Genomic DNA, 13,104 nt, shown 5'->3' on the forward strand with positions numbered 1-13,104 from the left:
TGGGGAGATGGTTGGATCCCTATGAAAATCACCAACCCCACAGAAAAGGCCATCACTTTAAAGAGGAACTGCAAGTTGGCAGATGTTCAACCTTGTTTGGCTGCCGAAGACTTTTCAATTCTTGAGAGCTCTTGTCAAATTCAGACATGTTCTAAAGAACCCACAAGTGACGAAACCAGCATAGCTGATTTGAAGGAAAGGCTTCAGAAAGCAGGCTTGGGTGACGTCGACATAGAATCTTGCCAAGCTACCCTGCCAACAAAAATTCAGTTAGTGCAGATGCTCGAAACATATCAAGACGTATTCTCAAAGCACCACCTTGACTGTGGGGAAGCCAAAGACTTCGTACACCGCATTCGACTGACAGACGATCGTCCCTTTCGCCTGCCATACCGCCGTGTGCCACCAGCGCATTACCAAAAACTGCGACAGGTGCTCACAGAAATGGAGGAACAGGGGATCATCAGAAAGTCAATGAGTGAGTATGCTTCTCCACTCGTGATGGTGTGGAAAAAGGATGGAAGTCTTAGAATATGTACAGACTTCAGATGGCTGAATGCAAGAACCATTAAGGACGCTCATCCCCTACCCCATCAGTCCGATTGTTTGGCAGCGTTGGGTGGGAATTCCTTTTTCAGCACAATGGATCTGACGTCCGGGTTTTATAACCTACCGTTGCATGAAGAGGACAAGAAGTATACTGCCTTCACTACACCTCTAGGCCTTCATGAGTATAACAGATTGCCGCAGGGACTTTCAAATAGCCCCGCCTCCTTTATGAGGATGATGATGAGTGTTTTTGGGGACTTGAATTTCAGCAGCCTTTTATGTTACCTAGATGATCTTCTTATTTATGCTCCATCTGAAGAAGAAGCACTTAGTCGATTAGAGCTAGTCCTGAAGCGTTTAAGGGAGCACAACCTAAAGTTAAGTCCCAAGAAATGCCATCTCCTGAGGAAATCTGTGAAATTCCTTGGTCACATTGTGAACGAGGATGGAGTAGCCGTTGATCCAGACAAGGTAGATGTAATTGTCAGGATGACTACAAAAGACCTAATGGAAGATGATGGTTGCACTCCTTCAGTGCGCAGGGTGAAATCATTCTTAGGAATGGTCTTTTACTACCAACATTACATTCCCAACTGCTCATCTATTGCCAAGCCCTTGTTTGCTCTCACAGCTGGGCAGAAACGGAAGGGAAAGGCTGTAAAGCTACACAAAAATGCAGGGACCTTTAGAAAACTTAAAGCTTCTGACTGGACAAATGCATGTGAATCAGCCTTCTTCTCACTCAAAGAAAAGCTGCTTGACTGTGTAGTCCTTGCCCATCCTGATTTTAGCAGACCTCTAATACTATCAGTCGATGCCTCACTTGATGGTCTTGGGGCCGTCTTGTCACAGATCTCAGCTGGTGAGACCAAGGCACGGCCCATCGCATTTGCGAGTAAAACTCTCAGCAATGCCCAAAAGAGATACCCCGCCCATAGATTAGAGTTCTTGGCGCTGAAGTGGAGTGTCTGCGACAAATTCAGCCATTGGTTAAAGGGCCATCCATTTACAGTTTGGACGGACAATAATCCGTTGACATATATTATGACCAAACCCAAGCTTGATGCCTGCGAACAACGCTGGGTGGCCAAGCTCGCCCCCTACACATTTGACTTAAAACACATACCAGGAACAAAGAACGTCATCGCAGATGCACTCAGCCGGGACCCCTTTGCTCTTACTGTGGGAAGGAGAGTAATCAGTGAGCCATATGCTACCCTTTTGAAAGAAGCTGAAGGAACAGAAGAAGAGGGAATCCAGGATGTCTTTCGAACTAGAGTTCAGGGTATGCAGATGATAGAGAAGGCCGGCGAACGTGGGGAAGATCTTGATAAAGTAACTCATGGTGATGTTAAGGCTCTTTTGGAAGTTCACACTGAGTGGGAGGCAGCGGCGGAGTCTCGAGCAGTCCAGTTTCTACAATCTTCTCCCCAGGTTACATTCCCAGGGCAAGATACACTTCAAACACTCACCCTCGACGAACTGCGGCAGTGTCAGGAGCAAGATCCTATAATATCGAAGGTTCTCCCCTTTGTAGAGCGGAAAAGGCAACCAAACCGACGAGAAAGAAGCATGTTGAATTCTGCAGCTCTGATGTTAATAAAGCAGTGGGACAAGCTCAGCATCCAGAATGGAGTACTCTTCAGGGTGACAAGAGATGTGACAAGTAAGCAAAGAAGGTCTCAGTTTGTACTTCCAGAAAGTCTTAAACAACAGGCTTTATCCGGTTTGCATGACATGGCCGGACATCAAGGTCAGGCTAGGACTCTTCATCTCACAAGGCAGCGCTTCTTCTGGCCAAGAATGGAAAGGGACATTAGACAATATATAAGATGCTGTGAGCGGTGCATACTAGCTAAAACCCCTGAACCTGCAGCCAGGGCACCTCTAGAGAGTATAGTTACATCTGCCCCTATGGAGCTTGTTTGTATCGATTTTTGGAGTGCAGAGGATGCAAAGCAAAGGTCAGTGGATGTTCTTGTGGTCACTGATCACTATACCAAACTAGCTCATGCATTTCCCTGTGCCAATCAAACAGCGAAGCAAGTGGCAAAGAAGTTATGGGATAATGTGTTCTGTGTTTATGGATTCCCACAGCGCATCCACTCAGATCAAGGAGCTAACTTTGAAAGTGAGCTCGTGGCTGAGCTTCTTAAATTGTCAGGGGTTGCCAAATCACGTACAACCGGGTACCATCCAATGGGGAATGGGGGAACCGAGAGGTTCAATAGAACCCTGGGAAGTATGCTCCGTGCTTTGCCCCTGAAGTCCAAGCAGCAGTGGCCGCAGCAAATACAAGCTTTGACGTTCGCGTATAATGCTACTGTGCACGAAACTACGGGCTATGCCCCCTTTTATCTTATGTTTGGTCGAGTCCCTAGACTCCCAATAGACGTGGTTTTCAAGCAAGTGCTAAAGGACCCAATCATAGTTGACTACAACACCTATGCCAAGTCTCTGATGTCAACTCTGCATGAAGCTGCCCAAATCGCACAACAGCATGCAGCCAAAGAAAGACAGAGACAAGCTCATGAATATAATAAAAGAGCCAAGGGCGTTGCTTTGAATATTGGGGACAGAGTCCTCCTTGCAAATAAGGGAGAACGAGGGAAAAGGAAGTTGGCTGACAGGTGGGAATCCACCATATACACCATCATTGACAGTAACCCTAAGACACACATTTACAAAATCGAAGATGACCGCGGGAGAGTCAAGGTTGTTCATCGAAATCTAATCCTCGATGTGAGTTTTCTGCCTATTCAGGAAGCCACTCAAGATGAAATGATCTCAGATGATTCAGATAGAGTGGATGAACTTCAGGCTACTGGCCATGATAGCTCTGGAGAAGACAGCTCTGACGTCACTGAAGAATCATGGACTTCCTTATCAGAGACTCCAGAGGAGCTCGTTTCTGAGGAAGAGTGCTGTGAAAGTACTAGAGACCTGTCCCATGATTTGCGACCAGATGATTGGCGACGAATGTCTGGAGGAATAGGGCCTGATGTTGATCGTAGTCCTAACAGAACACCAGACCTAACTGACTTAGATGTAATTCCTGAGTCACCTGTTAATGACACTGACGACCACAGTGTACAAGATCCTGACATGACAGAAATGCCTGATAAGGATACGGACGCAGAAGCAGCTGAAAGTCAGAATGCTAGCACAGCGCCAGGTTTAGTCAGGACAAGGGCTGGCAGGGTAGTAAAAGCAGTCAGCAGGTTAATTGAGTCTATGGTGCAAAAGCAGCACACAAACACCCTGAGAGGCAAACTTCATAGAAGGTCACAGTCTTTGTTTTCTTTGTCTTAAAATGGACAATAGGGGGATTCCTATGTTGTCACAATGACAGGTTTTGTTGGAGTAAGTTTTGTTTTGGAAAGAACATTTGATTAAGAAGGTACCAAGTCATATGTGGTGTAAAAGGCATCATATTTCCTAAGAAGGAGCTGAAGCCTGATCAACTTCTGCTCCATCTGAACTTGTTTTACAAGTAGTTTGATATACTGGAAGTTAGGATTATTTCCTTTAAGGTAATTTGGACCGGATTTTGAAAGATGTTTGCTCCTATGTGGTATTGTGGTTGATTCTCATTACTGTTAATACATTCTGGGTTTCTGTGAAATTTAGGAGGGGTGAATGTAGCAGATGGAAAAAATGATGTTTATATTTTGTTGTATTTGTGATTTATTTTATTAATTTCACAGAAATCCCTCCTTTATTTTTATTTTGTTTTGGAAGTTCTTTACGGTTCTGTGTGGCAATGGGAGTGCGTATATTCCTTTTGTCCGGTCTGTGCACCCGTAGTTACTCCCCCTATTGTCGCGTTTGGCGCAATTTTTCCCTCAGTCTGTGGCGAACCTGACTGAGAGAGGTATGCTGTGTAGCGCTCTACATAAATTGTGCATTTTAATAGTTAAAGCAGTTATTTTGTGAGCATTTCTAATACACATCGATATTGTAAGCCTAGCGACATGTACTACGGTGTTGCCAGTAATATTTCTGAGTTTTAAAACGGTTTTAAAAGCAAAGTTACACTCTTTATCGGGCAGTAAGCGCCCTTTGCTAATCGTTCGGCAAAGTAGCTTCCTAGCTCTATCGTCTAACGGATAAAATGGTTTTCTTTCCATGTTAGGCATGCCTGTTGAAGCTAGTGATGATGCCTGTTGAATATTTTTGCTTTGCTTTTTATGGTGTTTATACAGGTGAGTGCTCTCATTGCCATTTTAGTTTGTTTGATCTTGGTCGATGTACTGTGTATTCAAAATAGAGGACTTTCGTTTTATCAATTCTTTCTTTTTGTATTAAGGGGTAAATGCGGGTGATTTTAGTTGAGATCTCAGGATAACAAAACAGATTAAGATAAAAGTGATTAAAGTGGGAATGTATTTTGAAATTGGTGTATAATAATATTAGGGATATCAATGTTGAAATTAGGTTATATATATATGTATTTTTTTTATTTCTCTGTATACATGCATGCGAGTCTGTGGCGAACCTGACTGAGAGAGGCATGCCTGTTGAAGCTAGTGATGATGCCTGTTGAATATTTTTGCTTTGCTTTTTATGGTGTTTATACAGAATACACAGACTGAAGCTGATTCCGGTGTCCAGAGTTTTATTCCTCACATACACAACGCAGAAGGGAGTAGCTTAAACCCACAGACCGGCTACAGGGGCGCAAAAATATTCTCATCTACTAAAGGGGGGCATGGCAGAAAAAGTTTGGGAACCACTGCCTTAGAGGATGATCACACGTCTGTTCTTAGGAAATTGCCATGGTAGTTTGTAATGGTATTAGTCATCTAAGTTCACAATAGTTTCATGAGTTCAGAGTGAGCACTAACATTACTAAACACTGATCAATCATATTTCGTCAATCACAGTTATGAAGAAATTTGAACTTACCAAATAGGAGGATCAGGAAAAAGTGAACCAGTTGGTAATAGCGAACTGTCCCTTCATTGCCCCCTGATCCAGTTCTTTACCAGGAAATGTGAATGCTTGCGAGAAACAATGCAAATTGAAACTGAGAAAATTACTCAGCTGAAGATAACTTTGTCAGGGCTTAGTGACCTTTTTATTAACTCTGTACGAAGGATGGATCAGAGAGAACACACCTGAAGGCGTGGTGTGAGAAAAATTGGCACTGAATAAATAATGTGTTTCCTGCTAGATGTTCAATATTTGTACCCTTCAAATGGGTTTTATTTTATTCATTAAAAACATTTCACTTTTAAACAAAGTGAAACCCTTATGTAAAAATCCCCTGATTAGTCTCCTTTCAGTTTTTATTAGCTTTCTGTAAAGTACACTTATCTAATATATTCACTTGTTACAAACCTGTAAGGTTCTTTATGCACTTTGAATTGCCCCTGTACTTTAAATGTGTTATATAAATGAACATGCCTTATTATAGTTAGACAAAGTGAAACTAAATTGCTGTTAAATACTATAGGCTATGATTTCCTTATCATTTCCTCCAAGATGTTTCTTACTGGGAATACAGTATGTCTTTGGAGATTTTTTCATTTAACACCTTAATTAAAGCATAATTTCTAGCAAACTATAATATGGCTTCATATTTTTTGATGTAGTGTTTACATCAGAATATTACAGTCAGTATGGCCTCATCCACAAAATGAGAAGCGATGATCAACCACGCGGAATAGAAACTGAATAAACAAACACTTATAGTTTCAGATATAAAAAAATACAAGCAAACACTTGTTCTTTGGTTTGTCCACTACCCTTTTAAAATCTCGCATAATATTGCATTTTGAAACTTCAATAAAGGATGGCAAAAAGTCATATATACAACTAACAGAGTGGAGCTCATCATCGGCACTGACCAAAGAGACATATTCCGGCAAACACTATGCATAAACCTAACCACAGAGTAGCAGGAAAGTTGACAGGAAGTGATGTGTGTCACAACAGAGAGAGGAAATTACTGGACTAAGACGATTTCAACATTTTCTACTCTTAGAAGGTTAAAAGGCGTTTACTATAAGATATAAATATTACTGTAGAGAGGAGACATGAATATCTCACATCCTGCCCGTCTTGCATTACAAATACAGCTATTAATTTCATGTTTTCCTTTTATGCTCTTTTAATATTTTCTATTTCCTGTTTTCTTTTACAAGAGTCCTCAAATCAATTAGTCTTTTCTTCGTAGATCATGGTCTGTGGAGCTTGCGTTTACTTCCCAGTCTTTGATACAGCTTGGATGGCTCTGATCCATTCGTTGCGTTCTTCGGCTGTAGCGGCCTGCAGATAGTAGTGTATCTCGTCTGAAGTGATGATCTCAAAAAGATTCCCTTCCACATCATGCTTTTTAGCTGTAGCAGTCAATAACACACAATTAGAAAATGACTGCTTTGGGTGATTCTTGGAAAACTCTAAATGGGCATGGAAGCTTAGAATCAACGATGTGGCTGTTAGCATTACGTTATGATGATTATGCCGCATCTTTCTCATAATTAAAAATGTTTTACTGCCGATTAACAACAAAAATTGATGGTGTCTTACCATCTGGCACGTAGTCCACTGCAGTTATTACGGATCCACGCAAGTGAATAGAACCGAGTGGATATTCCTCACCCTTAAAATAGACACACACAGAGTATGAGGGAATGCGGCAGAGCACACAAGGAATTAAGAATAATTGTTAATCCTGCTCTTGAGTTCAGAACCTTTCTCACCTTGGTGGGGTCATAGTAGTGAATATATGCAGGATCATCCCTTAGAATAAATTTTCTCACCTTCCAGTTTTTTCGACGGTGACCCTGTTAAATAAAAATTTACAAACTATGGCTCTAAGTCTGTTTAAATGGTCCCACTAGACACAAATGGTCTTCGCAAGGGGGAGCAATATCAACCATGAACTAATAGTTACATTTCATCCTTGAACATAAACTTCCTGTGTGGATTTGAAGCAAATGAAAAGGCCATCACTTTTAGCACCCTTTGCATTTTTGGAAGATATCTATATGATGAGCAAAAGTTTTTAAAAAGGTCAAATAGTTACCTGTTTAAGGAGGAAGCCTTGTTTGACTTTGGTCCCTCTGAACTCCTCCTTCAAAATTGTATCATCATCACTGGAGTAGCCTTCACAGAAGAAGCCACTGTCAGCCTGAAGAGGAGACACAGAGTCTCTGTACAAGTTCTCAAATCTCACATCTTCACCTCCTTCACAATGACTTGTACAAAACAGTTCCATAAACTCCAAATGTTTTCTGCAGTCCCTGTGCAGTGGCCCCGGTTCAAGTGGGCCCGGATCCAGGCAGGTTTACTTACAAAGTAGTAAAAGGCATCAGGCTGGTCCAGGAGCGTCAACTCTAAGCTGCCCTCCACAGCTGCTTTAGATAGCTCCCCGGCCGGCTGCAGGAAACCCTCGTTTAGGAGCCCCGCGGCCAGCATCAGGCCCTCAGTCCGATTCCTCACCTTTCCCTGAGACACCAGCCAGTCAATCACAGCGTTCCCTGTCAGCACACCGGCACACATTAAAGATCATTCACAGGGATGACAAAAAGCAGTGCAAATCTTGCAGTAAGAAGTGTGCTAACTGCTACACACAGCATCTGGCTCACATCATTTTGACGGTACAGTATGAAAGAAGCAAATTTGCAAAGCTGCAAATCTGGCTTAAATGGCATATGCATTGATGTGAAGATGCACCGGAAGTTGCTTAAATATTAGCATCAAGTTTCCATTACTGCACATGTGCAGACCACACCTTCAAATTTCCATAATGATGTTGTCTAACATTCTGTACCAGTGAAGCAGTGATTGAAGACCTTCTTCTCCTTCTCCAGCTTCATCTGTTTAATTCCTGCATCTTGGTCTTTCATCATAACGCACAGTTCACTTCAGGAAAACAGAGCACAGCAGATATCCAGCATGAATCCAGCCGTCTCTCAGCAGGAATAATGGTCAAGTAAGGTAAACACGTCACCGTTAAGGTGAGCTAATTTAATCCATGACCATTTAAGTATTCTTACTTCTGTTATAACTATAAAATGTGGATACTTGTTCTGGGATGTGTTAGGACTAATTTAAACTATTTTTTAATCACTTTCATTTCTTTACCAGTGTTAGGCTTCAAACCAAACTTTTACTTTTTTTTTAACCACTTTCATTTCTGCTTTATTTTTAGGGGTGTTGATCCCAATCCCTTTTACAGCAGTCTCTTTCATTCATGCAGCAATAAGCAAGATGTAGACCTTTATTGACATCTGCACAAAAAAAAATATTTCTGAGACAGCTATTTGTGTCGTGTGGTAATATCTTTTTAGTTTAACAGAATCTTGTGAACTTTCTGCTGTTGATGAGAGTTGAACACCTTTAGGAAATGTTTATAATTGTTCTATCATAAACTTTTGTTCCATTATAAACTTTTACCATTCTGTTGTTTGGCCTCAGTGCAAAAGAGGCAGACATTCATTCACATTAAATGAGTGTGAAGCAAAGATCTAACATAGGCGTGGAAGTGAAAACATTAATCTGGACAAGACAATCTTAAAAGATTTTTATCTTAAACATAAAGCATATTTTTACTGACGCAATTATTTTGGAGGGCACTGTATAAACTGTATAAATCTAATTTCCTTATATTCATGCCACTGTCAGATTTTACCTCAGGTTAACAGTTTCAGGCAGTCGAATAGACCTCCGGGTGGATTTCCTTGCAAACTTCTTGCCGCCCTGCAGACAAGTTATGGCCCTCTTGATGTCCTTGGTCCATAGTTCTCTTTCCTCCAGGTGAGTAGCTTGGAAGAAATGGTCCTGATTCGACGCTGTGCTCACCTTGAACACAAACTGAACACGAAAAGAAGCGCACAATTGTGGAAAAGTGCTTGGCACCATAAGCTTTAATTTGTTGGTATTAGAGGGAATTGTTTTCTGAACACATCACCATTTTTTTGTTAAAGTCTTGGCAGGGGCTGGTAAGTACGGCATCTTTGAATGGAATCATCCCTTTTGGACTGCTGTCTGTCTTCTTCTTGTAAAACTCTATTCCATCATCTGCTAACACCACCCATACCACCTTCCATGAATTTAGTACAGTGCCCTGGAGAAAACAATAAAACCGCTAGTTTAACCCTAGCACTATTGTCATGATATGAAATCATGTCAAATCATGATATGAAATCATGTGCTGTAAAACAAAGTGTTTGATGTTGTTACAAAGAATAATTGAAAATAGATTAAACAATTCTCCAGATAAAGTTTTGTTTGTGATTGTGAGGAAGGATTATCTTTACTCTGTGACATTTAGTTGTACATGGCACTCTACTTAGATGAAGGGGCAAATTTGAGTTATACCCAGAAAATGCATTTTACTGAAATAAAACAGTAAATTAAAGTTACAATTAAAGTTACAAGCATAATGGCCCCTTTTCAAAATGTGTTTTTTTTCTTCTAAAAGGACAAACTGGCACTTGTCTCAAAGGAAAATAGTTATTATGGAAAAGTTATTGTCACACTAAAATATTAGTCCATTAAAACCTTTGTGCTGCTCATCTAACTGCTGACATGGCAGCACGAGTACTTACACATACAGAAGTATTTTTATCTCAGCTGTGGTTGTGGAGGAAGTTACTGCCCTGCCTTCAAAACCCTAATAATGATCAGCATGGAGGAAGTACTGTTCTAGCCAAACACTCGTGCTGTCTAAATATAGGCGTTTCTCAAAAGAAACCGTCTCTCTGGGCTCCTACCCGACCAGACAAAGAAAACAAGAAGATAAAAAATGAAAATATAGATGCACCAAAATCCAAAATAATGTAATTTTTTAAAAGATGAGAGCTGTACATTGGTCCATCATCCTTATAATTCAACATGGCGACCAAAAGAAGAGAAATCGATTACAATAACCAATATAATGCCACACAGTGCTTGTCAATTCATATTCCAAATTTCAATTTCAGTTTTTAGCTATTTACAGACTCTTACCTTTTTCACGAGGTACCCCTCTCTAATGGTCTTGGGCTCCATAAGCTCCAGTAGTTCTTAGCTGTTTATTCACCGCGCTGTCTTGAGAGTGTGAGGACCGCAGCTTCAATGAGAAGCTTTTGTGTTCATTGCTTGCGAGATAACTGTCTGCACCCAACAAAAAGGAAGTTGCTCTGTAGTTATGATTCACACGTTTTCATGGTCACCTATCAGCATGTACACATGTGATTCATTCATAATGGAAAGTCTTCACACATGTCAATCATTTTCATGAAGATTTGCTAAATAATAATGACTGTACTTCTTCCAGGGACTTTAAATAGGTCTTTTAAGTGGAGTTAAGGATGTCTACATGTCTACATTAAATTGCACAACCGGAATGACTTGCAATAGGATGGGAATAGCATGTCAATCATAGGAGCTTTGACATGTTATTCCCAGGACAAGTGGATATTCTGAAGATTTTTTTTAAGACTCAAGGTTCTCCCTACCGCCTTAAACAAACACACACACACACACACGCACGCACGCACACACACACACACACACACACACACACACATCACGTCACTAAAGCTAAATTCCAATCACATCCACAATTCACACCCACTTTTCGATCTACATGTAAAAAAGAACACGATTTTGACATATTTGTGCGGCTATAAAACACGCATGGATAACGGAGCAGGATTATCTGTTGCTTCTGTTAAGTAGGTGGACCAGTTCTTGTGGGTGATTTTACTATGTGTGGCGGAGATTGTGGAAAGGAAGAGTACAAATGGCATCATGGCCGCTAGTTCAACGACGTGTTTAGGTTATATACACGAGCGCACGTCACATAATCCCGTATGTAGTGTAATGCAATGTAATGTAGTGTAATGTCGTGTAATGTAGTTTAATGTAGTTTACAGAGTGCAGTGAACGTCTTCTTGGTCCCAGTCGACTGCCCTCATACACCGTGCTTAAATCTGAATCCTTGCAAATGATGGCCAGCGTCCCGCAACTGATCAAAATTGGAATTTCCTTGAAAACGACTCCACACAATGGACCCGTTTTTTTCAAAACGGATGGGACGAGATTTGATCAGACCAGAACAATTAAATTATTGACCGGAACGAAGTATAAGATTGAGGTGATCGTTAAACCTGGCGCCATTGAGGCTAGGTGAGTATACAGGTCGCAACACTGTACCTGTCATATTTTGCTCATAGTCACTCTACAGCCATGGCTTTAGCAAATGCAGCCTCTGAAAACGTCTATTATTGTATGCTAATGTGAGTGTTCATTATGCCTTTTTTGAACGAACATCTCATTATTCTTTCACATCAATACCTTTAGATCCATGACCATTGCTGGGGTAATTTTTCCTTTGGACCAGCAGTCCAAAGACCCCCAGTCAGTGGTGTATTCAGGAACATACGAGACTGAAGGAATCGCTCACACCAAAAAAGGAGAGAGGCAGTCTGTCCTAGTCAGCATACAGGTAAGAGAGTGTAGCGCTTCGTATAAAGGAATATGCATGGGAATCAAACCAAGGAGCCCACTGCATGTGGCTTTCAATCCCTCAACAGTTAACTCGGGCTGGCCTGTTTGAGACTGTGTGGCAGGTGAAATTCTACAGTTCCAAGAAGAGAGACCACTGTCAGTGGGGAAACAGCTTCCGCAGTATTGACTATGAGTGCAAACCCAATGACACATGCAGCCTGATGTTCATCAATAAAGAAGTGTTTTTGTGAGAAGTGACCTGCAGTCATATGATGAAATGAATCCATGAGGAAGCAGATAGCTGTAACTCTGTCAGAGAGAACACATTTTTTGTACAGAGGAAATATCCATAATAAAATGTACATGTCCATACCAGGTATTGTCAGTTTAACAATGTTTTGGCGTTTTTGTAGCATAGCCCAGTCTGGTGAGATTATATAGTTTGACTGACTGAGGTTATAACAAAACATAAATGTATACTAATCTATTAATAATTTGTTATCATTTTCTTGTTTGTCCAGTTTGGACCTCCTGCCTGGATCTCCAGGTGAGAGTTGGTTTGGTGGTCATTTTAAACACAGGTCAGGTATTCTTGATAAAATGTTGAAACATTGTGTAATGTTGTGTTACAATGTGTATATACCCCATTTTTATATAGTAAACATTCTGGTTACGGTTGGTATTTTACTGCTGTTTTTATTTATTTTTTCATTTATATAATTGTGTAATTTTGTAAATTGTACCTAATAAACATTGTGTATATTGTGATATAACAACTTATTTGTGTGTCTTATTCCTGTTTTATCATTACCATTACTAAAGTGGCATAACTCTATGGCATATAGGGGTAGGTGCTATGGTAGACATTGAGTCTGGTCACTTGATATTTTGTTTTTGTTTTTTTATGCAGAGAATCTCTAACTCACTTTCTAAGTCATACATGAAAATAGTCCTACACTTTGCCAAACCTGCCTTTCCTTCATGCGGGTGTTCATTTTCATTTCATGATCATCATTTAGATATTTCAGCCTGTATGTGAAATTAACTAGTCTTTCGTGGAGAGTAAGCTTTCTTTCTGCTGGCTAAAGGGGCAGACACCTGTCCTTCTTC

At 40.7% G+C, this 13,104-nt stretch overlaps 2 protein-coding genes across 2 annotated transcripts; one reads left to right on the forward strand and one right to left on the reverse strand.

Annotated features, from left to right (window-relative positions):
- Positions 1-5,209: 5,209 nt before the first annotated feature.
- Positions 5,210-10,668, reverse strand: plek (pleckstrin). Its single transcript, XM_076974683.1, has 9 exons — positions 10,510-10,668; positions 9,470-9,625; positions 9,191-9,372; positions 8,330-8,421; positions 7,852-8,036; positions 7,583-7,687; positions 7,257-7,340; positions 7,084-7,156; positions 5,210-6,893 (listed from the first exon to the last, which is right to left on the reverse strand). The coding sequence occupies exons 1-9, from the start codon at positions 10,549-10,551 to the stop codon at positions 6,754-6,756; spliced, it is 1,059 nt and encodes a 352-aa protein (XP_076830798.1). The 5' UTR covers positions 10,552-10,668; the 3' UTR covers positions 5,210-6,753.
- cnrip1b (cannabinoid receptor interacting protein 1b) lies at positions 10,636-12,724 on the forward strand. The gene is made up of 3 exons (XM_076974684.1): positions 10,636-11,673; positions 11,848-11,992; positions 12,081-12,724. Exons 1-3 carry the CDS (start codon positions 11,492-11,494, stop codon positions 12,243-12,245), a joined length of 492 nt encoding a protein of 163 aa, XP_076830799.1. The 5' UTR covers positions 10,636-11,491; the 3' UTR covers positions 12,246-12,724.
- Positions 12,725-13,104: the final 380 nt, after the last annotated feature.

The sequence above is a fragment of the Brachyhypopomus gauderio genome, chromosome 15, assembly GCF_052324685.1.
Source record: "Brachyhypopomus gauderio isolate BG-103 chromosome 15, BGAUD_0.2, whole genome shotgun sequence".
In the NCBI taxonomy this organism is placed as follows: domain Eukaryota; kingdom Metazoa; phylum Chordata; class Actinopteri; order Gymnotiformes; family Hypopomidae; genus Brachyhypopomus; species Brachyhypopomus gauderio.

Bases quoted from the DNA above. Each gene is read 5' to 3' on its own strand.
- cnrip1b (XM_076974684.1), top strand. From the start codon at position 11,492: ATGATGGCCAGCGTCCCGCAACTGATCAAAATTGGAATTTCCTTGAAA. The intron at 11,674-11,847 runs GTGAGTATACAG...CAATACCTTTAG, and splicing joins CCTGGCGCCATTGAGGCTAG to ATCCATGACCATTGCTGGGG. The intron at 11,993-12,080 runs GTAAGAGAGTGT...ATCCCTCAACAG, and splicing joins CTGTCCTAGTCAGCATACAG to TTAACTCGGGCTGGCCTGTT.
- plek (XM_076974683.1), bottom strand. From the start codon at position 10,551: ATGGAGCCCAAGACCATTAGAGAGGGGTACCTCGTGAAAAAG. The intron at 7,688-7,851 runs GTAAGTAAACCT...TCTCCTCTTCAG, and splicing joins CTGATGCCTTTTACTACTTT to GCTGACAGTGGCTTCTTCTG. The intron at 6,894-7,083 runs GTAAGACACCAT...TGACTGCTACAG, and splicing joins AGTGGACTACGTGCCAGATG to CTAAAAAGCATGATGTGGAA.